The following is a 24,748-nucleotide window of genomic DNA, read 5'->3' on the forward strand; positions in this document are numbered from 1 at the left end:
GCAGAATAGAGGGGTAGCATGACTTCCCTAGATCTAGACACTAGGCTCCTATTAATGCAGGCCAAAATCCCATTTGCTTTTTTTGTCGCCACATCACATTGTTGGCTCATGTGTAACTTGTTGTCCACGAGGACTCCAAGATCTTTTTCACACGTACTGCTCTCAAGCCAGGCATCATCGTCCCCCATTCTGTATCTTTGCATTTCGTTTTTCCTGCCAAAGTGGAGTATCTTGCATTTGTCACTGTTGATCTTCATTTTGTTAGTCTTGGCCCATCTCTGTAATCTGTCAAGATCGCTTTGAATTCTGCTTCTGTCCTCTGGAGTATTGGCTATCCCTCCTAATTTGGTGTCATCTGCAAACTTGACGATCATGCCTTCTAAAACACCTGGGGACCCACAGGTTGAGAACCACTGGGTTAAGCAAACGAACCCAGAGGGTGATTCTCCCCAATGCTTAATTATTTATTATTTATTTACAGTATTTGTATACTGCTTTTCTCACCCAGAGGGGGACTCAAAGCGGTTTACACATAAGTAATGGCAAAAATTCAATGCCAGTATAAACAATTACAATTATACACAACAATTAGACATGAATCAAATTAAAACAAAACATCCATGAGCAATAAATGAGCCCATGAGCTTACATCCATGGGCATGTAAGACATACCTGTTTTGACAGGCCTTTGATTTTTAATATTGCTGGTTTTAAATTGTTTTTAAATTGTGTTAGATTTTAGCCGTTTTTGTAAGCCACTCCGAGCCCCAGGGGAGTGGCGGCATATAAGTTCGAATAATAAATAAATAAAATAAAACAATCATTAAAACAATAAAACAGTCTCGTCCGTCAAATCGCCGTTCCAGTCATTGTCTTTTCGAAATGCTGCATACATTTAGTTCTACTGCCCTAATGCCTGGTCCCAAAACCATGTTTTTAATTTCTTTCTAAAAGCCAGGAGGGAGGGAGTGGATCTTACCTCATTTGGGAGTGTGTTCCATAGGTGGGGGGCCACAGCCGAGAAGGCCCTGTCTCTCATCCCCACCAGGCGCATCTGTGCTGTTGACGGGAGTGAGAGCAGGGCTTCCCCGGATGATTTTAGATTACAAGGTGGGACGTAGGGGTGGATATGTTCGAACAAGTAAGCTGGGCCAGAACCATATAGAGCTTTATAGGTCACAACCAGCACTTTGAATTGGGCTCGGAGATGTACTGGCAGCCAGTGGAGCTGGCATAGCAGGAGGGTGGTATGCTCCCTGCATGTCACCCCAGTTAGTAATCTGACTGCCGCCCGCTGAACTAGCTGAAGTTTCCGAACTGTCTCCAAAGGCAGCCCCACGTAGAGCGCATTCGGGATGTAACCAGAGCGTGGACCACCGTGGCCAGATTAGATCAGTACAGGCATCATGTTCTTATGAGATTTTGTTTTGTTGGTGCCTCTTGAAATCCTGCTTTACAGTGTTATGTTTTATTGGTCTTTTGGAACATTACTTGCTTTTTAGAACTTTTATCTTTTACTTTTCAATAAACTACAAAGACTTCAGTCTGTGTGCAGTTTTGGTGATTTCAGCATGGTGAATCTACTCTGAGGTGCGACAAACATGTTATTTCTCATAATGAGGTAAAAATGGTAAGAATTCTCCAGTGTCCTGATCCGCCTTCTTGTTTGTTCTTTTTTCTAGAACTCCAATCTCGTACTCCAAGCTGACCGCTCCCTGATTGACAGGACTCGTCGTGATGAACCCACCGGCGAGGTCTTGTCGCTTGTCGGGAAGCTGGAAGGCACCCGGATGGGGGACAAGGCCCAGAGGACCAAGCCCCAAATGCAGGAGGAGAGACGAGCAAAGTGAGCAGACCATTTTACAGTTGCACCTAGAGTCAAACCCATGTTGCTTATTGTTCCTGAGCTGTTAAACTACTTGAGCTTACATTGTTTTGTCACTCAGAAAGCTGAGCTGTGTACAGCCAGCTAACAGGAGCACAACAATATTTGCTTGTTGAATGTTAAACCAGGCATGGGCAGACTTGGGCCCTCCTGGTGTTTTGACAAATGACAAATGGCCTGTATCATGACTTGAACTGCCATTCAATCTGATGTCCTATATTATATTAACTGATACTGTTAATTTGCTCTGTTTCCATGATTTTTCCTATGCCGTTATACATTGTCATCTACCTTACTAAACCACTTTATCCTTTAACTAGTTCACGTAGTGGTTTTCCTCCCCCCCTCCAAAATTAGTCTGCTGTTATTGTTGTTGCTAGCTATTTTTATGTTGTTTTATGCTGTTTTTATGCTGTTTTAATTGTTATTGCTTTATTTTAATTGTATTCATCCTGGGCTTGGGCCCCATGTAAGCCACCCCGAGTGCCTTCAGGGAGATGGAGGCGGGGTAGAAAAATAAAGTTCTTCTTCTTCTTTGGAATTCAACTCAGGCTCTTTTCTTTCCCACCTTAGCCGCTTAAGCTCCTAAAGCAGCTTCCCTTTTGTCTTTGGCTCCGCACTAAAAGGACTGTATTATGTGAATCTAATGCACACCCTAAGTTTGAGAAGGTAATTTCGCTCAAAAAGGTGAGACTTAGATTCGAGTAAATGCAGTAATCTGGTTTCCTAACCTTGAACGCTGTTATTGCCATAACATAACTAAACCACATAGTACTTAATACTGCTGCAAATACCTTTTCTGTATTTCCTCATTGGGGAAGGGAAGCATGACTCTGGCCTTTGTTTTATGTCTCTTCATGCAAAAGAGGGGAGAGAGCCCCTTCTGCCTTTCCTGACTGTGTGATGATCTTTTTCTCTGTTCTGTAGGAGACGGAAACGTGATGAGGACCGACATGATATTAACAAGATGAAAGGCTACACGCTGCTTTCTGAGGGTATTGATGAGATGGTGGGCATTATCTACAAGCCCAAAACCAAGGAGACTCGGGAAACCTATGAAGTGTTGCTGAGTTTCATTCAGGCAGCTCTTGGGGATCAGGTGGGTGAAGGGCTCAAGCGTTCAAAGAGAACTAGGCTCAATAAAGGACTGAAATACTAATGTTTGTTATTTTCTGCTTAAACCTATGAGATTAACAAGTTTTACTATGAGACACTCCAGTATTTCTGACACACCTAGTCTTTAGGTGTGCCAGTAATTTCACTGTTAAATAGGCAAACTGTTGAAATTACAGTATATACTTGAGTATAAACTGGCCCGAATATAAACCGAGGCACCTAATTTTACCACAAAAAACTGGGAAAACGTATTGACTCGAGTATAATCTGAGGGTGGAAAAGGAAGCCACTAGGGGTAAATTTCAAAATAAAAATACATACCAATAAATTTACATTAATTGAAGCATCAGTAGGTTAAATGTTTTTGAATATTTACATAAAACTGTAATTTTAAGACTGTTCAACTCTGATTAAACTGTTATTTTAACCTCCTTCAATATAAATGTGCTTACGTATCCTTCCAATAATAATAATGGAGTAAAATAATAAATGTAATAATAGTAATAATAGAGTAAAATAATGTAATAATAATAGAGTAAAATAATAAATGTAGAAATAATAATAATAGACTAAAGTAATGTAGATATATTACTAACAATAATAATAGAGCAAAATAATAAATATAATAATAGAGTAAAATAATGTAAATGTAATAATAACAATAATAGAATAAAGTAATAAATGTAATGATAATAAATAGAGTAAAATAATAAATGTAATAATAGCAATAATAGAATAAGAATAATAAATATAATAATAATATATAAAGTAAACTAATAAATTAGTGATAATAATAGAGTAAAATAATGTAAATGTAATAATAACAATAATGACAGAGTAAAGTAATAAATGTAATAGTGACAGCAATAGTACAGTACAAAAATACATGTAATAACAACAATAATAAATAGAGTAAAATATAAATGTAATAAAAATAACAGAGTCAAACAATAAATCACTTTGATTCGAGTATAAGCTGAGGGGGCCTCTTTCAGCCTAAAAGAAAAGGGCTGAAAAACCCGGTTTATACTCGAGTATATACAGTACATTATGGATAATTTAAATATGGAAAGCACTGTGCTAGAGAAAATGTTTGACTCAAGCATCATACTGTTATGGTGCTGAGATTTTTGGAAGATACTGATGCGCTTCCCGAGGAAATAAGGCTGCCAGCATTACTGCCCACCTTGTGTCTTTTTCAAGGAGTATTTTTTGAAAATGGATTCTAATTGTCGGTATCTGAATTCACAGAGCTGCTTTTCTTGCCTTCTTATTCCTTGTTCATTTGTATTTTTTGTAATCCTGGCATTTTCTTTGAGAATATTATTAATTCTTTCATTTTAAACTCCCTCACCCAGCAACTCGTACTTGCAATTAGAAACAGTGGTTTAAAACCTCTTTCTTTCCTTCTTTTCTTTCTTTTGTTCTTTTCTTGCAGCCCCGAGACATTCTCTGTGGAGCAGCCGATGAGGTCCTGGCTGTTCTGAAGAACGAGAAACTGCGAGACAAAGAGCGTCGGAAGGAGATTGACCTCCTGCTGGGACAGACAGACGACACCCGCTACCATGTGCTGGTGAACCTGGGCAAGAAGATCACAGACTATGGCGGAGACAAAGAGATCCAAAACATGGGTATGTCTGCCCATCTTTTCCTGAATACATTCTTTGTGGACTAATTCTGCATGGAATGCTGTGTTGTTTAATTTAGTTTTCTCCTTGAAGCCAAATACTGAAATCCTCTTGGTGACCTGCACCAGAGTCATATGTGCTTATTTTTGTACAAGGTTTTCTTCCGGCTTTGTACAAGGTGGAATTCAAAACCTCTTTTTGCAATGTCAGCAAATACATTCTGAGTAACCCATTTGTAATAGCTGTATTCTGTAGAATAAATACAATTTTTACTGTATATACTTGAGTTTAAGCTGAGTTTTTCAGTCCTTTTTTAAAGCTTGTATTTGAGTCAAAGTTATTTATTATTTTACTCTGTTATTACTGTTATTATTACATTTATTATTATGCTCTATCATTATTATTACATTTGTTATTGTATTTATTATTTTACTCCATTATTATTGCTATTATTACATTTACATTATTTTATTCCATTACTGTTATTACATTTATTATTTTACGCTCTTTATTATTATTGGAAGGATACATAATCACAGTTACATTGAAGAAGGTTAGAATAATAGTTTAATCAGACTTGGGCAGTCTTACCTTAAATTACAGTTTTATGTAAATACTAGCCGTCCTCTGCCATGCGTTGCTGTGGCCCAGTCTGGTGATCTTGAAAATAAAGTAATGAGAAAGTGTTGGTTTCTAATATATGTAATTTCTTTATGCTTGAGAGTAGACAGTACTTCTTTCTTTGTCAGTATTGATGTGGAGATTGTCTGGTTTGTCTACATAGAACATATTCTTGTCCTTCATTAGGGGTCCCTTTCAAATCTATGATATTATACCTATCATATACATGTGTGTGTGAATCATATATCTATATCTATGACTGGATGGCTCTCTGTCAGGAGGGCTTTGATTATGTTTTCTTGCCCTGGTGAAGGGAGGTGGACTGTGTGGCCTTTAGGCAGCATTTCTCAACCTGGGGCCGGGACTCCTGGGGGGAGGTCATGAGGGGGTGTCAGAGGGGTTTCCAAAGACCACCAGAAAATACAGTATTTTCTGTTGGTTGTGGGGGTTCTGTGTGGGAGGTTTGGCCCAGTTCTATCGTTGGTGGGGTTCTGAATGCTCTTTGATTGTAGGTGAACTATAAATCCCAGCAACAACAACTCCCAAATGTTAAGGTCTATTTCCCCCAAACTCCACCAGTGTTCACATTTGGACATATGGAGTATTCGTGGCAAGTTTGGTCTAGATCCTTCATTGTTAGAGTCCACAGTGCTCTCTGGATGTAGGTGAACTAAAACTCCCAAACTCAAGGTCAATGCCCACCAACCCTTCCAGAATTTTCTGTTTGTTGTGTTAGTCCTATATGCCAAGTTTGGTTCAATTCCACCGTTGGTGGGGTTGAGAATGCTCTTTGATTGTAGGTGAACTGTAAATCCCAGCAACTACAAATCCCAAATGACAATGAGTGATAGTCACTCCTTGGGGTAGAAGGTGTATTGTGTCCAAATTTGGTGTCAATTCGTCCAGTGGTTTTTGAATTATGTTAATCCCACAAGCGAACTTTGCATTTTTATTTATATAGATTCAAAAACATTTCACCTACTTATGCCCAAATTAATGTATTTTTATTGGTATCGATTTTTATTTTGAAATTTGCCAGTAGTTGCTGCATTTCCCACCCTCGGCTTATACCCAAGTCAATATGTTTTCCCAGCTTTTTGTGGTAAAATTAGATGCCTCAGCTTATATTCGGGCCGGCTTATACTTGAGTATATACAGTACATCACTTTTCACTTCCATTCAGAAACAAACCTGCTGCTCTTGAATTGCCTGAAGTAATTTCTGACATTTGGTTATCTTTGCAGATGACAACATTGATGAGACCTATGGGGTAAATGTGCAGTTTGAGTCGGATGAAGAAGTGAGTGCATTTATTGTTTTAATGTGGGTTGGGGAAGGAGCATGGAAATGTACATGGAAATCCTAGATGATTCAGGGAGAAACCTTTTGGCTGAACCTATTGCTGAGGAGAAATAAAGTTTCTTGAGTAAGTGACCACTGAAGTACGAGGGTTGAATGAAAAGTAATGCCTCCACCTTTGTAACTCCTCAGCAGATGGCCGTACTGGTTTGCGGCAGGTACTGGCTTGTTCAGTAGAATCTCCTCTACAGTTCCATTTTGGCAGGGAGCCTTAGCATTGAACGTTTGTTTTGTTAAAGTGCCAAGTATGGAACCCTGAGCAGATGGTCAGTCAATGCGACTTAAGCAACATTCAGTCATTGAATTCTTGACAGTGGAAAGTGTCACCCCAAAGGAGATTAATCAGAGAATGCAAGCTGTTTATGGTGATTGTGTTGATGTGAGTACTGTGCATCATTGGGCGAGTAAGTTTAAAGATGTTGAGGTGGGAACATCTGACTTGCGTGACAAGCAAAGAGTTGGATGTCCTGTGACAGCAACCACCGAGTTTCACAAGCAAAAGGTTGGCAGATTGATTCAGGATGATCGTCATATCACTTAGAGAGAAATTTCAAGCATAATTGGCATTTCACAAGAATGTCTGGGTCACATTATTGCTTTGCTTGGCTATAGGAAGATTTGTGCATGATGGGTATGTTGAGAGAACTGTGAGACTTTGGTTGTGTAAACAGAGTGTCGACTTCTTCCGTGACAGCTTCAGAAAACTTGTTCATCATTGGCAGAAATGTATCCAATTATCTGGAGATTATGTGGAAGTGTGAATAGTAGTAGTTAAAGAGCACATTCTAAGGATGATTTCTGCATTTGATTTATTAAAATATTCCCATCCAAACCCAAGTAACGAAGGTGGAGGCATTACTTTTCATTCAACTCTCGTATGTGATAACAGGCACCTAAGCATTCAGCAGTTTTCTCCTGATACTCTTTTCCTTATTCTTGCAACACTAGGCAGATTGTCAGAAAATTTATGTAACTGTACACCGTCTATCATTAAACACTAAAAAGGTAGTGTTGGTAGGAGCTCAGTTAAAATATAACAGCTAACTAGGAAGAGGCTTTTCATGACTTTGCAGGATGCAGTCTCTTCTGGGTGAGTTGTTCTCATGTTTTTCTGTGGCAGCTTGTCTTGTCCGCTTCTTGCCACGTTGATAGTGGAAATGTTTGTGTTTTGGACATCTTGCGAAATTACGTTGCCATCTGCATTAAATAAAACACATCTTGCTCCAACAGGAAGGGGATGAGGACGTCTATGGTGAGGTCCGGGATGAGGCATCTGATGATGACATGGAAGGCGACGAGGCCGTTGTCCGTTGCACTCTTTCAGCCAACGTGAGTCGCCCAGCAAATGTGGCAGGGTTTCTGCCATTTTAGTAGGATGGCAATGGGGAACAGTAACTTTTGAGTGCATGTAATGATTGCAATTATATGGGAGTCTCATGCAGTCTAGGAGCATTTTCTAAAACATGCTTGGGAATTGTGCAGCCTGCAGGCCAAATGTCAACCTTGAAGGAAGTCCAGAGTAGCCCTTTCTAACAGGCTCCCCAAAGTCTCAGAACATCTACTCCTCAAAACACTTGGATAATAGAATCGTGGAAGAGACTAGTCCAGCCCCATTCTGCCAAGAAGCAGAAAAATTGCATTCAACCCCCCCCCCGACAGATAGCTATCTAGCCTCTGTTTCAAAGCCTCCAAAGAAGGAGCCTCTACCGCACTCAGTGGCAGAGAGTTCCACTGCTGAACAGCTCTCCCAGTTAGGAAGTCCTTCCTAAAGTTCAGGTGAAATCTCCTTTCCTGTAGTTTGAAGCAATTGCTCCATCGTGTCCTGGTTTCCAGGGCAGCAGAAAACAAGCCTGATTTGTCCTCCCTATGACTTCCCCTCACATTAATTTATTAATCAGTTTTATATACCGCCACTCCCCGAATGCTCGGAGCCGTTTACAATATACACATGTGATACATTACATATAAAATCAAGAAGAACTTCGATCAACAAAATTCAAATGTCACTCTAAATAAATAAGTTTTACAAACTCTACGAAAAGCAAGTAACTCACGGAGAGCTCGTGTTCCCACTGGCAAATCATTTCACAGATAAGGAACCACCACCGTGAAAGCCTGGTAGGCATCAGGTGAATGGTCCTAAAATTGGGAACTTCAAAGAGATTCTGATTATCTGAACGAAGTGATCTCGGGGATTGGTAGGGCGTAAGGCGGTCCCTCAGGTACTCTGGCCCCAGACCATATAAGAACTTGATCCCTGGCCTTCACCATGTCTCCCCTCAGCCTTCAATACTGTAGGCTAAACATGCCCAGCTCTTTAAGCTGCTCCTCATAGGACTTGTTCTCCAGAATCTTGATCCTTTGAGTCACCCTCTTCCTCTGGACACATTCCTGCTTAGAGTCAACATCTCCCTTCAATTGTGGTGCCCAGAATTGGACACAGGATTACACAGATAAGGCTAAATTATACAGGCACAGTCATCCCATTGTATGCTAATCAAGGTGGTCAGTTGAAATATTCACACCTAGCTCCAGCAGACAAGAGTCCTGTGTCTCACCCTGGTCATTCCACAGATATATAAACCCTTTTTCCTAGTTTCAACAGACCTCACTACCTCTGAGGATGCTTGCCATAGATGCAGGTGAAACGTCAGGAGAGAATGCCTCTAGACCATGGCCATACAGCCCGAAAAAACCTACAACAACCCACTAAATTATACTATTGGAACACATTCTCCAAATCCACTGGGCATAATATGGCATCACTTCTGTTTTTCAAGGATGCTGTATGGCCCTTGAGGCCTGGAGTATGCCCATCCCTGATTTAACCCAATAGAGTGTATTCAGTGCTCCCAGGGAAAAGACCTCGAACACTTTTGATTTCAAATAGTTTCATTTTGGCTCTGTTGTATCGTTGACCTTTATTAATATGGTTGTCTCTGTCTTAAGCTTGTGGCGTCAGGTGAGCTGATGAGTTCAAAGAAGAAAGACCTTCACCCGCGAGACATTGATGCCTTCTGGCTGCAACGGCAGCTCAGTCGCTTTTATGATGATGCCATCGTATCTCAGAAGAAGGCAGATGAAGTCTTGGAAATCTTAAAAGTACTTTCCTTATTCATTTATTTATTATGTTTATACCCCTCCCTCTCTCACTCCAAAGGGGACTCAGAGCGACTTAGAAGTTGTTTGTATCTATAATATATTATATTTATTAGCACAGCACAATATTAGTATTATATATTACTATATTGTACTATACCACTATAATGCAATATTACTGGTAATAATATATATAATGTATAATTATTATACTGCATTATTATTAGTATTACATTATATTACAGTATAATATAATGATCAATATTATATGTACATACACTGTATTATATTATTAGCATAGCACAATGTTAGTATTATGTATTACTATATTGGGAGCCCCTGGTGGCACAGTGGGTTAAACCACTGAGCTGCTGAACTTATCGACCGAAAGGTCGCAGGTTCGAATCTGGAGAGCGGTATGAGCTCCCGCTGTGAGCTCAAGCTTCTGCTAACCAAGCAGTTAGAAAACATGCAAATGTGAGTAGATCAATAGGTACTGTTCCGACGGGATGGTAATGGCACTCCATGCAGTCATGTCGGCCACATGACCTTGGAGTTGTCTACGGACAACACCAGCTCTTCGGCTTAGAAATTGAGAAAATCTTTACCTTTACTTATTGCTATATTGTATTATACCACTATTGTGATGGCACACCAGGAAGATCTAAAGAGAAACCTAAATGTGTCTGGCTATTTTCCCAGTGACCATCGGTATGCCCTAATTACTATAATTCCCCCAAAATAAAACTCTACAAACAAGATTAAGTTTAACAATTGTTTACTAAATAATCAAAGTGAATTACAACAATGTACAAAGATGTGAATCTGAGGTAAAAAACAACTATAATTTCTATGAGGTAAATACTCTATAAACTCTGGGGTATGTACTATCTAAACTATCTATAACTATCTATCTATAGGGCAAATACAAACTATCTATCTATAAACTCTAAGGCAAATACTATCTATTCTATCCATCTATAAGGCATTTACGGCTATAACTATTCTATGTATATGTACTATCTATCTATAAGCTTTGGCAAGTACGTGATTAGGATGGCCTGTTCAAATTGCTAGGCCAGACCAGACACTATCTGGCAACTTATCTATAAGCTAAGACTAACAAAGAATGGGAAACGAAGTTCTATAACCAGCCCATTCTGGCTCTGAGTCATAATGGGCTGCACCAACCGAACTCGGCCTCTAGGGGGAACTTAAGCTCTCCCCTAAACTTGGTAAAATGGTACAGTCCAACTGAGAAATAAACAGGCCAAGACATCACAAAAATCACCATGTCGGCCACATGACCTTGGAGTTGTCTACGGACAACACCAGCTCTTCGGCTTAGAAATTGAGAAAATCTTTACCTTTACTTATTGCTATATTGTATTATACCACTATACTGCAATATTATTAATGTTACATGGAATATTATATAATATATAATTATGATATAATATATTGTATTATTACTATATTGTATTACATTATAACATGATCAATAATATATGTACATACAATATATTATAATATTAGCACAGAACAATATTAGCATTAGATTATTATATTGTACTATACCACTATATTGCAATATTATTAGTAATATTGCATGTAATATATAATATAAAATTATATTGTATTATTACTAGTTTTATACTGTATTGCATTTTTTTTGTCGTGCCAGGAGTGACTTGAGAAACTTCAAGTCGCTTCTGGTGTGAGAGAATTGGCCATCTGCAAGGACATTGCCCAGGGGAGGCCTGGATGTTTTGATGTTTTTATCATCCTTGTGGGAGGCTTCTCTCATGTCCCCATGTGAGGAACTGGAGCTGATAGAGGGAGCTCATCCACACTCTGCCTGGATTCGAACCTGCGACTTGTCGGTCTTCAGTTCTGCCGGCACAGGTGTTTAACCCACTGTGCTACTGGGGGCTCCACTGCATTGCTATATATATATATATATATATATATATATATATATATATAATTAAATATTATATAATTATATATTATTATATTAGCATTATATATTACCATATTGTACTATACCACTCTAATGTAATATGATTAGTAAAATTACATGTAATACGTAATTATTATATTGTCTTAGTATTATATTGTATTGCATTATAATATTATGATCAATATTATATGTACATACAATATATTTATTAGCATAGCACAATATTAGTATTAGATATTACTATATTGTACTATACCACTGTAGTGCAGTATTATTAGTATCTGCCTGCTATTTCAGTGTAGTCCAGTATGATCTTTCCAGTCACTTGTTAAATGCCTGAAATGTGGGGGAAACTGCTGTTCTTCCTGTTGAGACTAATACATCATAGCTATCCTGGCGCTTTCTTAGTTAGTTCGAAGCCCCTGGAAAAAGAGGGATGATTCTTAATGGGAAGCGGGCGCAAACTTCTTCCTTTTCTCTCCCCTCTCCCAGACTGCCAGTGATGACAGAGAATGTGAAAATCAGCTGGTCCTACTCTTGGGCTTTAACACGTTCGACTTCATTAAAGTGCTGAGGCAACACAGGATGATGAGTGAGTGCTACCCACTGATGTTATTGCTGTGCTAATAAGAAGTGTCTGCTTGTGGATGTGTTTTTGGTAGGGTCAGTATGTGGGTTGTCGTTTCCCAAAGATAACGTGGACTTTTAAGAATCTGAGTTGTATCCCAGAAGTTTTATAGCAAGTGCCAGCTGTCCATATCGCCACCTTAAGAGATAATTTAGAGGTGTGTTCTCTTTCAATCACTGGTTTTTCCCTTCTCCTCAGTCCTGTACTGTACCCTCCTGGCTAGTGCCCAGAGTGAAGCTGAGAAGGAGAGGATTATGGGAAAGATGGAGTCGGACCCTGAGCTGTCCAAATTCCTGTATCAGCTTCATGAGACTGAGAAAGAAGATTTGATTCGGGTAAGGACTGGTGGAGAAAGAATACAGAGTACAGTTTTTCCCATGTGTTTACACTATTATATTATTATTTTTAATTTTTGACATTTATATGCCACCCTTCTCATCCCGAAAGGGACTCAGAGCGGCTTACAAGATATATATACATACAGTATATTATATTATTAGCACAGTACAATATCAGTATTAAATATTACTATTTTGTATTGTTTATTTATTTATTTATTTACAGCTTTTATATTCCGCCCTTCTCATCCTGCAGGGGACTCAGGGCATATTACAGTGTACACATATATGGCAAACATTCAATGCCAATTTTTGACATACAACATATACAGACATAGACAGAGGCTACATTTAACTTTTTCTGGCCACCAGGGGAGCTGTCGCTTTCATCGTCCATCTGCGATACTGATGAAGTACTTCCGCATTCCCCGCATGCTTTTTGCTGGAGTGCTTGCTGGAGTCTTTTTTATGGCCTCATAAATTAGTTAATTTAGCCTCCCCACACTTTAAGGTGGTACCTAATTTTCCTACTTGACAGATGTAACTGTCTTTCAGGTTGCAAAGGTCAACAACAGGCTACACAATTGGTTGAAAACCCACTCCAACCTGGGCTGGCTTCAAACTCATGACCTTTTGGTCAGAGTGATTTTAATGCAGCTGACACTCAGCCAGCTGCGCCACAATCCCGGTATAATACAATGTATTATACCATTACATTGTAATATTATTAGTAATATTACATGTAATATAAATATATAATTAGTAATTTATTATTATATTGCATTACATTATAATATATAATACATAAAATATAATATAAATTATAAACTATCCACTTAAATTGCAAATATGACTTTGCTCCATTTTATCTGTCGATTGCAAATTGCTTAATGGACAAAGAGATGGTGAGGCATTGACTTAGTCACAACCTGTGTTTTGTTTGTTTGTTTGTTTTTGTTAAAAATGTAATACAAATGTCTGGTTGCTGATGACACGATAAATGAAATAAATAGTCACAACCTTTCAGTACATTGCAAGGCCAAGCAGTGATTTGAATGTACAATGCCCTGTATTCCAAATGGCAACTACAGTGGATTGTTTTAGGTTTTTCAGGCTATAGGGCCATGTTCTAGAACATTCTCACAACCTCTGAGGATGCCTGCCATAGATGCAGGCAAAATGTCAGGAGAGAATGCTTCGAGAACATGACCATATAGCCCGAAATACCTACAACAGCCCAGTCATTCCAGCCATGAAAGCCTTCGACAATACATTGGTAACTGCATTATTTGTTATGTGTTAATAGCTCCACTAACTTAGAGTACTGTATTTTTTTCATTTCAGGAGGAACGTTCACGCAGGGAACGGGTCCGCCAGTCCCGCATGGATACCGACCTGGAAACCATGGATTTAGATCAAGGAGGAGAGGTTAGTTTGGTTTAACAGAGGTTCGCGAGGGAACAGATTGCAAAGCACCTGCATTATGTGTTGGGATTCAACCCCACACTGCCCGAATCTGAGGAGAAGTTAGTTAGTATTAGAAAATGTTAAGGGTTACGCTTCCCCTATGTTTTCTGAATGACAGTTGGAATGTATCTATTTTCTTCTCTCTCTGTTTCTGCTCTCATTCTGATTGGTTGTTTAAAATGGATCCTTTTCTACTGCAAGCCTTTCTGAATCTGCCTTCTGCCTTCTTACACTTTAGTATGGAGAGTATGTGCTGTGTGCTTTGAGCTCTCTCTCTGCTTGTGTGCCAGGAGAGATTTACTACTTGGTGGTTTTCCCTCTCTTTGAAACCTTAGAAGAGATGAGTAATTCAGACCCAGTTATTGATTATTAAGAAATGAAGCTAGTTTCATATTATTGTAAATAAACCTTTTGTGATTTTTAAAGATTGGACTCTGCATGTTCGCCTCCTAAGCTCTGAATTCTTTACCACCACATCACACAACACTTCACACTCTGCTCGCTAACAGCGGATGCTCAAACTTGTAGTATCCTGTTTGTTTTTGGATGCTCTACTATATTTTAGGGTAGTTTTCCCTAACATTATGGATCTGAGGAAAGAGATTCCCTGTCTTGATTCAGTATAAAACATTGGGGCCTCATCAGAGATTCCATGCCAAAACACTCTAGGAGCCATTCTGTTCCCAAACATTTGTGTACACCAGGATATGGTCTTAAAACAAGTGGTTTAATTAACAAAGGAATCCCATCTGCACAGAGGAAAGCTTCTCCCTCCTATGCCAAATCTTTGAGCACAGAAAAGGAACTTGTCCTGTCTCTCATGGCTAGGCCAACACATTCTTAGAGGAAGATGGTGAACTTTTTTTTCCTGAAATGCTCTGCTGAGATGAATAGTGAGTGCTAATAAATAAAATAATAAACTTTATTTTTAGACTGCCCTGTCTCCCCGGGGGCAATTTACACATACAGAGGCAAACATTTATTGGGCAAGTGGGCTTATTAGCAAAAGACCATCATAAATGTTCAGCAGATTAACTTAGCAGCAGCGTGACCCAGCACCATTAGCCCAAAGTGACAAAAATAACAAAAACACACAGAACAATACTATCTCTTCCATAGGAGTCTTTTCTTTGTAGCAAAATAATTTGGTTTCACTATTTACAAGAACAAGATTTCCATGACACAAATAAACAAATTCATAGTGGCTTTACATGCAGCAGCCTTCACACTGGAGCTTTCTCACACGAGGCTTCTCTCACTCAGAGATTTACCTCACACTCCTCAGGACGGAGGAGCAGAGCAGAGATGGGGTACAAATGCCAGAAATAATATAATTATAATAAATAAAAAAGTGCTCAAAAACATCTCCGCTGTTGGCATATACTATTTATTTATTACATTTATATGCCATCCTTCTCATCCCGAAGGGGACTCAGAGCGGCTTACAAGATATATATACAATATATATACTATTCAATCTAGACGCAATAGTGGAGGTTAAGAAAAGCTGCCAGACTCTTTTAAAGCAACAAGTCCTTTTGTGAGCTTACGCAGGTGTTCAGTGCAATCCCCTATTATTTCTTCCTCATTTTGTTCTTTTCCTCTTCTTCAATCTCAGGCCTTGGCCCCTCGGCAAGTTCTCGACCTGGAAGACCTGGTGTTTGCCCAAGGCAGCCACTTCATGGCTAACAAGCGATGCCAGCTGCCTGACGGCTCTTTCCGGAGGCAACGCAAAGGCTACGAGGAAGTCCATGTTCCTGCCTTGAAGCCAAAACCCTTTGGCTCAGAGGAGGTTGGCAGTATATTCTTACATTTGTTTTGCACAAAACTACACTCAGGGTTAGGTTTGCCTAACCTTCACTCTACCGAACCATTTCTCCTTTGAGAACTGGCATCTTTGTTTGCTATCCTCCATATTTTTTAAAACCCATTTTAGGTGCCTTTGTTATCCTGTCATGAGGTGTTACATCATTTTGTTCCTTAGTATCTTGGTTTAATAGCAGGGTGTCTGTTATGGCTGGTCAATTCTGACCTCTTCTCTGCTTTTTCGTTACTTGCATATAAAGATAGTGTACAAATTCCAATGTTTGTTTTTTTTGCCGTTATTGCCTCTCTGAGTTTTTTTTAAAGAATTTAAATCAATAATAATAATATTTATTTATTTGATCAGTCATATGACCATTTCAAAATAGAACACGAGTAAAAAACAAGCCATTTAAATTTAAATCATTTTATTTCTTTACCTGCCATTAGGACAATCTATAACAAAAGGAATATATTAGCATACACAGTAAGTCAGACTAATAGTCCAGGAACAATACAAAAATGGTTCTCTGGCTTACTATAGCACTCAAGGGCAGTGGATTTTTTTAAAATTTGCTAAGATGACCTAGCAAAGAAAAAAAAAGATAACTCCCAAAGCCTTGAATGTTAGCTAAGGTAAACTATACCAATCGTGGATTCAAACATGTTTAAATTGCACACAAAGGTAAAGCTTTAACTGTGATTAATATTTAACTCAGACAGAGCTGGTTCATCTTAAAATCTTGTTGGTAAAACTACAAAAGGGAGTAAACAGCAAGCTACGAGGGGTATTTTTAAAGTAAGGTCCGTTTGAACATAAGTACACAACGAAAGTTTATTTCAAAAAAGTAAATTTATTTTCAGAAAGTACATACTTCACTGTATTTTTCGACATAGTTGCCAAGTTTGTTCAAACACTTATCATACCTCTGAACCAATTTTAAAATACCCTCTTCACGAATCCTCGCTTCAACTGAAGCCACCAAATCGTCTGTAATCAAAGAAGGGCGACCAGAGAGGTCCTCATCATGGACGTTGTCACGGCCATCTTTGAATTGTCGTACCCACTTACGCACTTTGCTTTCACTCATAACAGTATCACCGTACACTTCACAAATCTGTCGATGAATTTCTGCAGCAGGCAGGTTCCTTGCTGACAAAAACCGTATCACTGAGCGAACCTCACATGTGGAGGGTGAGTTGAAAGTCTTAAACATTTTTAAAGCACAGAACAGAACCGTACAGGTTCGCTACAGAGCGGAAACTGAGCACAGTTGTCCCCGAGGCATGGCAGTACACGACGCATGCGCTCGTTGCGGTATGCGCGCGAACTACTAGTGTCTACAACAAAACGGACCTTACTTAAAAAATACCCCTCATAAAAAGACACAGTAGGGAAACTTGATTAGAAAGCCTTATATAAAAATGTGCATTTTTGTGGCACTCTAACTAGCTTACATAAGATTTAAAATCTTTTCGGTGCTTCAACAAGGATCAAATCAAGCTTCAAAAGTAACAATGATATGTGGGGTGGGGGGGAGGAATCCCTGGATAGATTAAAACTGAACAAAGTTTTAAAGAAAGCAATGGCATTGATGGGCTCCTGAAGAGTACAGGCAGATATTCTAACCTCACCAAGTTCTAGAGAATGAACAATATATATTTTACATTTAATCCATATGCAGAAATGTGGTCATACTGATAGCTCCCCACAGTTTCCTTTTTTTTGTTTTTTACTAAGGCTGCTCTTTCTCAGACTCTAAATATGATCAGCAAACATTCTTCCAGTAGTGAACAGGCCAGAAAGCCTCTCTGAGTTTTGAACCACTTCTATTCCAGAAGAAAGGGTTCCATCCCACAGGCTTAGGGTTGATTATCTTGATAATGAAAACTTCTGTTTCCTTTCCTCAGCAACTCCTTCCTGTGGAGAAGCTCCCCAAGTATGCACAAGCTGGATTTGAGGGGTTCAAAACACTGAACCGAATTCAAAGCAAACTCTATCGTGCTGCACTTGAGACGGATATGAACCTGCTTCTGTGCGCACCTACCGTAAGTGCCTCTTTCATGGAGTCAGTTTTCTGTGCCTCTGAAACAGTTCTGGATATCTAACCTTGCTACTTCTAATCTATACATCTATCATTGGTTGTCACATAAGCAATGTTTTGACTCCTTTTTCCATCATATGTCTGTTTGCTGTTCCATCCGTGTATGTATTTATCTTTCGAAAAGCAGAATAGAGATAACCTTGAAGTGGCCTATCTTTGGAACAGTTTAGCCAAATTCTTTCCACATAGAGTGGTAAAATCTGTAGCAATCCTATTAGAATTGAGAGCACTCTTTCTGGAAAATACAGTATGTAAACAGAAAAGTGCTTCATATACAATGAAATGTTTACTGTATATGCTCAAGTATAAGGAGACCCGAATATAAGCTGAGGCACCTAATTTTACCACAAAAAACTGGGAAAACATATTGATTCGAGTATAATCCGAGGGTGGAAAATGCAGCAGCTACGGGTCAATTTCAAACTCAAATAGATACCAATAACATTACATTAATTGAGTCGTCAGTAGGTTCAATGTTTTTGAATATTTACCATATTTCAAAGAAAAACAGTATACTAGCTCTGTAAGTGGAAAAGTAGGGTCAACAAAAACAATATGGGATCGACGATAACATAATAATAATAATAATAATAATAATAATAATAATAATAATACAACAACAACAATAATAATAATAAAAACTTCATTTGCATCCCACAAATGGAATATATGCATAACTAACGCTTTTGCTCTGATTCTCTCCTTATATTTCAGGGTGCTGGGAAAACCAATGTGGCTTTGATGTGTATGTTGCGTGAGATAGGAAAGCACATCAACATAGATGGAACTATCAATGTGGATGACTTCAAAATTATCTACATTGCTCCCATGAGGTCCTTGGTGCAGGAGATGGTGGGCAGCTTCGGGAAGGTAAGATGGGGATGCCGTTTGGTTTTTCGCCAGACCCACACTTAGTGACTGCATGCTTATAATTTCTTATTTTGCAACACAAGTGTTCCAACACCAAAATTTTCAGAAAACTTTGGGGTGCAGCTATTCTGCAGAATGAACTGCCCTGGTTCAGTTGATGGGGTCTGCCAAAGAATTCCAAGGCCTGCCCAAACAATGAATCCCAGCATTGCATAGCATAGAGCCGTGACAATCCAATTAGATGTGACATCCCTCAAAGAGGAGCTCCAGGTGCAGCTCCTGAAGTAGCTTCTCCTTTGGCTTTGGCTCTGCACTACAATTACCATATTATGCAAATTGAATGCGTACCCTAATTTTGGGTAGGTAATTTAGCCAAAGAAGGTGAGCGTTAGGTTTGAGTAAAGAATATATATACCGTATATACTCGAGTGTAAGCCAACCCAAATATAAGCTGAGGCACCTAATTTTGCCACAAATAACTGGGAAAACTTATTGACTCAAGTATAAGCCAAGGGTGAGAAATGCAACATCTATGGGTAACTTTTAAAATAAAAATAGATACCAATAAAATTACACTAATAGAGGAAACAGTAGGTTAAATGTTTTCCACTGCTTACATAAAACTGTAATTTAAAATAAGCCTGACCAACTTTTATTAAACCATTATTCTAACCTTTTTCAGTGTAAATAATGTAAATGTAATGACACCAATAATAGAGTCAAATAATAAATGTAATAACAACAACAATAATAAAGTAAAATAATAAATGTTATAATAATAATAAGTAAAGTAAAATAAAATAAATGTAATAAAATAATAATAGAGTGAAATAATGTATATGTAATAATACTGATAATAAAGTAAAATAATAAATGTAATAAAATAATTCTAATAACAGTAATGATAGAGTAAAATAATAAATGTAATAATAATAATAATAGAGTAAAATAATAAATGTAATAATAATAAATAAAGTAAAATAATAAATGTAATAATAATAATAATAATAATAGAGTAAAATAATAAATAACTTTGACTCGAGTATAAGCCGAGGGGAGCTTTTTCAGCCTAAAAAGGGGGCTGAAAAACTAGGCTTATACTCGAGGATATACAGTAAATGCTATTATAATTATATATTTTATATTACATGTAATATTACTAATAATAGTACAATATAATGGTATAGTACAATATAGTAATGTATAATACTGATATTTTGCTATGCTAGTACTATATATACTGTAGTATAAGTTGACCCAAATATAAGCTGAGGCACTTAATTTTACCACAAAAAACTGAGAAATCTTATTGACTCGAGTATAAGCCGAGGGTGGGAAATGCAGCCACTATGGGTTAATTTCAAAAATAAAAATAGACATCAATAAACTACAAAAATTGCGGCATCAGCAGGTGAAATGTTTTTGAATATTTACCATATTAAAAAAAACGGTAAACTATTTCTGTAAGTGGAAAAGGTGGGTCAACAAAAAACAATATGGTACTAACAATAACTTTGTAATAATACTAAAATTATTTATACCCTGCCCTATCTCCTGACAGGATTGTTAGACATGAAGTACAAGTAAGCATTACCTGAGTGGCTCCTCTAATTAACATGTTTTCCTTCCTAGCGCTTGGCCACCTATGGCATCACTGTGGCTGAGTTGACTGGAGATCACCAGCTGTGTAAAGAGGAAATAAATGCCACGCAGATCATTGTCTGCACCCCAGAGAAATGGGACATCATCACCCGCAAAGGAGGGGAGCGGACTTATACTCAGTTGGTGCGCCTCATCATATTGGTAAGTTGGCCTGGAGGTCTCTGTTTCTCTCTCTCCCTCGTTGGGGCATAATGGATGCCGTCATCTACCAAATACCCCCTTCTTGTTAGTTGGGAGAAAAGACAGGTGATGAGTTTTCCTCATTGCTTCTGGGCTCCACCATTTCACTATATTTCTTTCCCCATTGGTGAGCTGCGTGAAGAGGGGAGGTAACCCTTTCTCCTTCCTGCAGGATGAAATCCATCTCCTGCATGATGACCGAGGCCCCGTCCTGGAAGCCTTGGTAGCCAGAACCATCCGCAACATCGAGATGACCCAGGAAGACGTGAGGCTTATCGGCCTGAGCGCCACCCTCCCCAACTATGAGGACGTGGCTACCTTCTTGAGAGTGGAGCCCTCCAAAGGCTTGTTCTACTTTGACAACAGGTAAGGGAAGCCAGGCTTCTACAGGGAGTCAGAAATCACCTGAGAGAGAGAGAGAGATGGCGGAGAAATACCGTACATATTTTATTTACTTATTTGCAACATTTATATGTCGTCCTTCTCACCCCAAAGGGGACTCAGAGTGGCTTACAAGTTATATGTAAATACAATATATTATATTATTAGCATAGCACAATATTGGTACCATACATTTCTTATTGTACTATACCATTATATTGTAATATTATTAGTAATATTACATGCAATATAAAATATATAAGTATTATATTGTATTATTATTAGTATTTTATTGTATTGCATTATAATATTATTATCAATATTATATGTGTATACAATATATTATATTATTAGCACAGCAATAATATATTAATCTATATAAATAAAAATGTAATGTTCGTTTGTGGGATTAACAGAACTCAAAAACCACTGGACGGATTGACACCAAATTTGGACACAAGACAACTAACAACCCAATGTATGTCCTTCACTCAAAAAAACTGATTTTGTCATTTGGGAGTTGTAGTTGCTGGGATTTATAGTTCACCTACAATCAAAGAGCATTCTGAACCCCACCAATGATGGAATTGAACCAAACTTGGCACACAGAACTCCCATGACCAACAGAAAATACTGGAAGGGTTTGGTGGGCAGTATCCTTTGGTTTTGGAGTTGTAGTTCACCTACATCCAGAGATCACTGTGGACTCAAACAATGATGGATCTGGACCAAACTCTACACGAATACTCAATATGTATAAATGTGAACACTGGTAGAGTTTGGGGAAAATAGAATCTTGACATTTGGGAGTTGTAGTTGCTGGGTTTTTTAGTTCACCTACAATCACAGAGCATTCTGAACCCCACCAATGATAGAATTGGGCCAAACCTCCCACACAGAACCCCCATGTGGGCCACAGCAACGCATGGCAGGGGACAGCTAGTAGTATAATATATTATATTAATATATAAGAAGGGGAGCATTTTGTTATGATTAGCAGGAGCCAACATTTATGCAAAAGCCAATTGGCAAACTAACTTTAAAAAAAATGTATTTTTACATTATTTTTAAACATTATTTTACAACTATTTTCCTCATACCTTTGTGTAGAAAATAAAGCTATAGTTCTATGCATATTAATTGAGAGATTAGCTTAGCCAACTTGCAAGTAGATATACAAGTATACTCGAGTATAAGCCAACCCGAATTTTACCAAAAAAAAATAATAAAAAAAATAGGAAAACATATTGACTTGAGTATAAGCTAAGTGTGGGAAATGCAACAATTATGGGTAAGTTCCAAAATAAAAATAGATACCAATAAAATTACATTAACTGAGATATCAATAGGGTAAATATTTTTAATATTGACATCAAACTGTAATTTGAGATAAGACTGCCCAACTCTAATTAAACCCTTATTCTAACCTTCAATGTAAATGTGCTTACATATCCTTTCAATAATAGAGTAAAATAATAAATGTAATAAAATAATACTAATAGAGTAAAATAATGTAAATGTAATAGTAACAGTAATAATGGAGTCAAAATAAATGTAATAATAATAATAAAGTAACATAATGTAAATATAATACTAACAATAATAGAGTAAAATAATGTAAAAGTAATAAAAATAAATAGAATAAAATAATGTAATAAAATAATAATAATAGAGTAAAATAATTACCTTGACTCAAGTATAAGGGGGGGGGGTCAGCCTAATAAAGGGCTGAAAAACTTTGCTTATACTCGAATATATACAGCAGTCGTAGTGTGACTTCTTTACTCCATAGTCATTGTTTTCCCCCCACTTATAGCCCCCTGGAAGTGTTTTTTGTGGTCCACTGCAATCCTAAAGTATCCTTCTCCTTTAAGTATACCATAGAATAACACTGGGGGATCTAGAGAGGACCACAAACATATCCTTTCTTACAATTACTTCTGTGGTCCTCAGTTTCCCCACATAAGGACTCTGTACTGAGTACATATAACTAAGTGCATACAAATTGACTTAAATCTGTGTTTTGCTGAGATGCTGCCGGCATGTCATTCTTGAAGATAAACATTTTTTGGATCCTTCACTCTACATTAGTAAAGAAATAATTACCTTCTGCAATGTTTTCCTTGTAGCTTCCGCCCGGTGCCCCTGGAGCAGACCTACGTAGGAATCACTGAGAAGAAAGCCATCAAACGCTTCCAGATCATGAATGAGATTGTTTATGAAAAAATCATGGAGCATGCTGGGAAGAACCAGGTAGGGGTGGTTTAGGGTCGCTTGTGAGTATCTCAGTGTCTTTCTGTGGATGGAATTACAGGAAGGCTTTGTTGGGTGAGTGGGCTTATTAACAAAAGACCCTCTCCATAAATGCACCGCAGAATAACTTAGCAGCAACAGTGTGACCCAGCACCAGTAGTCCAAAGTGACAAAAAGAACAAAAAAACACACACACCAATGTTATCTCTTCCTTAGGAGGCTTTTCTTTGTAGTAACATGGTTGCACTATTTACAAGAAAGGTTTTCCGTAACATAAATAAAGTTCTTTATACTTCCTTCTTTGCTTCCACGCTGGGCTTCTTTCTCATGCAGATAAACAGCTTTGCTCTCACAGAGCTTCCTCTCACAACAAACTTACACAGTAGCCTTTTTTTTTTTACACACAGCAGCTTTCACTCTGGAGCTTTACACACGAGGCCTTCAACCTGGGGCTTCTCTCGCCCAGGCCTTGTCACACACTGAAGCCTACTAACACTAAGGTTTACTTCACACTGAGGCCTCTCTCAGACTGGAGCCTCTTCATATTGAGGGCAACTAACACTGAGGGGTACTAAGCTACAGGCACATCTGCTTCAATTGAACTTCAGCTTTTGCTGAGTCATTGCATTCATTTAATCCTTTCAGTGCTTGACTCACATTTTTGTAATTAAAAATACTGAGTTAATTTTTAGTATTATACTTCTCTTGTATATATCTCTCAGGGTGTTCAGGACTATCTTGGGATCATAAAGTTGCTTTCCGAGGCTAGGATAAAGTTCAGGGAGCAGAGAAGAATGACATCTTAATGAAAATGATGCACATCTGGAAATGCATCTTTCCTTTTTGTGTGGCATTTGAGTGAAGAGTAAATGCAATTGTTTTTTTCTTTATATCAATGCATCAGACTGTCAATGCCCCATGCCCAATTAAACCCATTAATATAACATAGTCCCCATTGATCCCATCTTAGACCAGGAGATACTTTGATGGTGATTGCTTTTTCTTCCTTGGCATTACCACAGTGTCTTTTTGATTCTTCCATTTCCTCAGGCCTTTTCTTTATCTCCCTTCCCGTCTAGCTCAGCTTTCCTGTTGTGTGGCTCTAATAGCTTGTCCTGAGTTGCCCTTCAAAAACAGCCTTTAGACAATGTTGAAAGTAAAAGGAAAATGCTGCCTATCTGCATGACCGCTTCCTCCCCTACGAGTCCACACGGTCCTTAAGATCTTCCGGGGATGCCCTTCTGTCGCTCCCGCCCCCGTCTCAGGTGCAATTGGTGGGGACAAGGGAGATGGCATTCTCAGTGGTGCCCCCCGTCTCTGCAACTCCCTCCCTAGGGAGATTAGGCAGGCACCCTCCCTAGCCACATTCCGCAAGAAATTAAAGACGTGG

General features: G+C 38.3%; 1 protein-coding gene across 1 annotated transcript in view; it reads left to right on the forward strand.

Moving 5' to 3' along the window:
• The window catches only part of SNRNP200 (small nuclear ribonucleoprotein U5 subunit 200), a 69,540-nt gene that overhangs the window by 785 nt on the left and 44,007 nt on the right, over positions 1-24,748 (forward strand). The window contains exons 2-16 of the mRNA XM_067470729.1: positions 1,683-1,846; positions 2,813-2,984; positions 4,440-4,632; positions 6,495-6,550; positions 7,840-7,938; positions 9,559-9,711; positions 12,164-12,263; positions 12,498-12,634; positions 13,982-14,065; positions 15,723-15,896; positions 17,819-17,956; positions 18,727-18,882; positions 20,515-20,685; positions 20,897-21,090; positions 23,235-23,358. Of these exons, the coding sequence (XP_067326830.1) occupies positions 1,683-1,846; positions 2,813-2,984; positions 4,440-4,632; positions 6,495-6,550; positions 7,840-7,938; positions 9,559-9,711; positions 12,164-12,263; positions 12,498-12,634; positions 13,982-14,065; positions 15,723-15,896; positions 17,819-17,956; positions 18,727-18,882; positions 20,515-20,685; positions 20,897-21,090; positions 23,235-23,358 (2,115 nt within the window). The remainder of the gene's footprint in view (positions 1-1,682; positions 1,847-2,812; positions 2,985-4,439; positions 4,633-6,494; positions 6,551-7,839; positions 7,939-9,558; positions 9,712-12,163; positions 12,264-12,497; positions 12,635-13,981; positions 14,066-15,722; positions 15,897-17,818; positions 17,957-18,726; positions 18,883-20,514; positions 20,686-20,896; positions 21,091-23,234; positions 23,359-24,748) is intronic.

This window comes from Anolis sagrei, chromosome 7 (assembly GCF_037176765.1).
Source record: "Anolis sagrei isolate rAnoSag1 chromosome 7, rAnoSag1.mat, whole genome shotgun sequence".
Lineage (NCBI taxonomy): Eukaryota > Metazoa > Chordata > Lepidosauria > Squamata > Dactyloidae > Anolis > Anolis sagrei.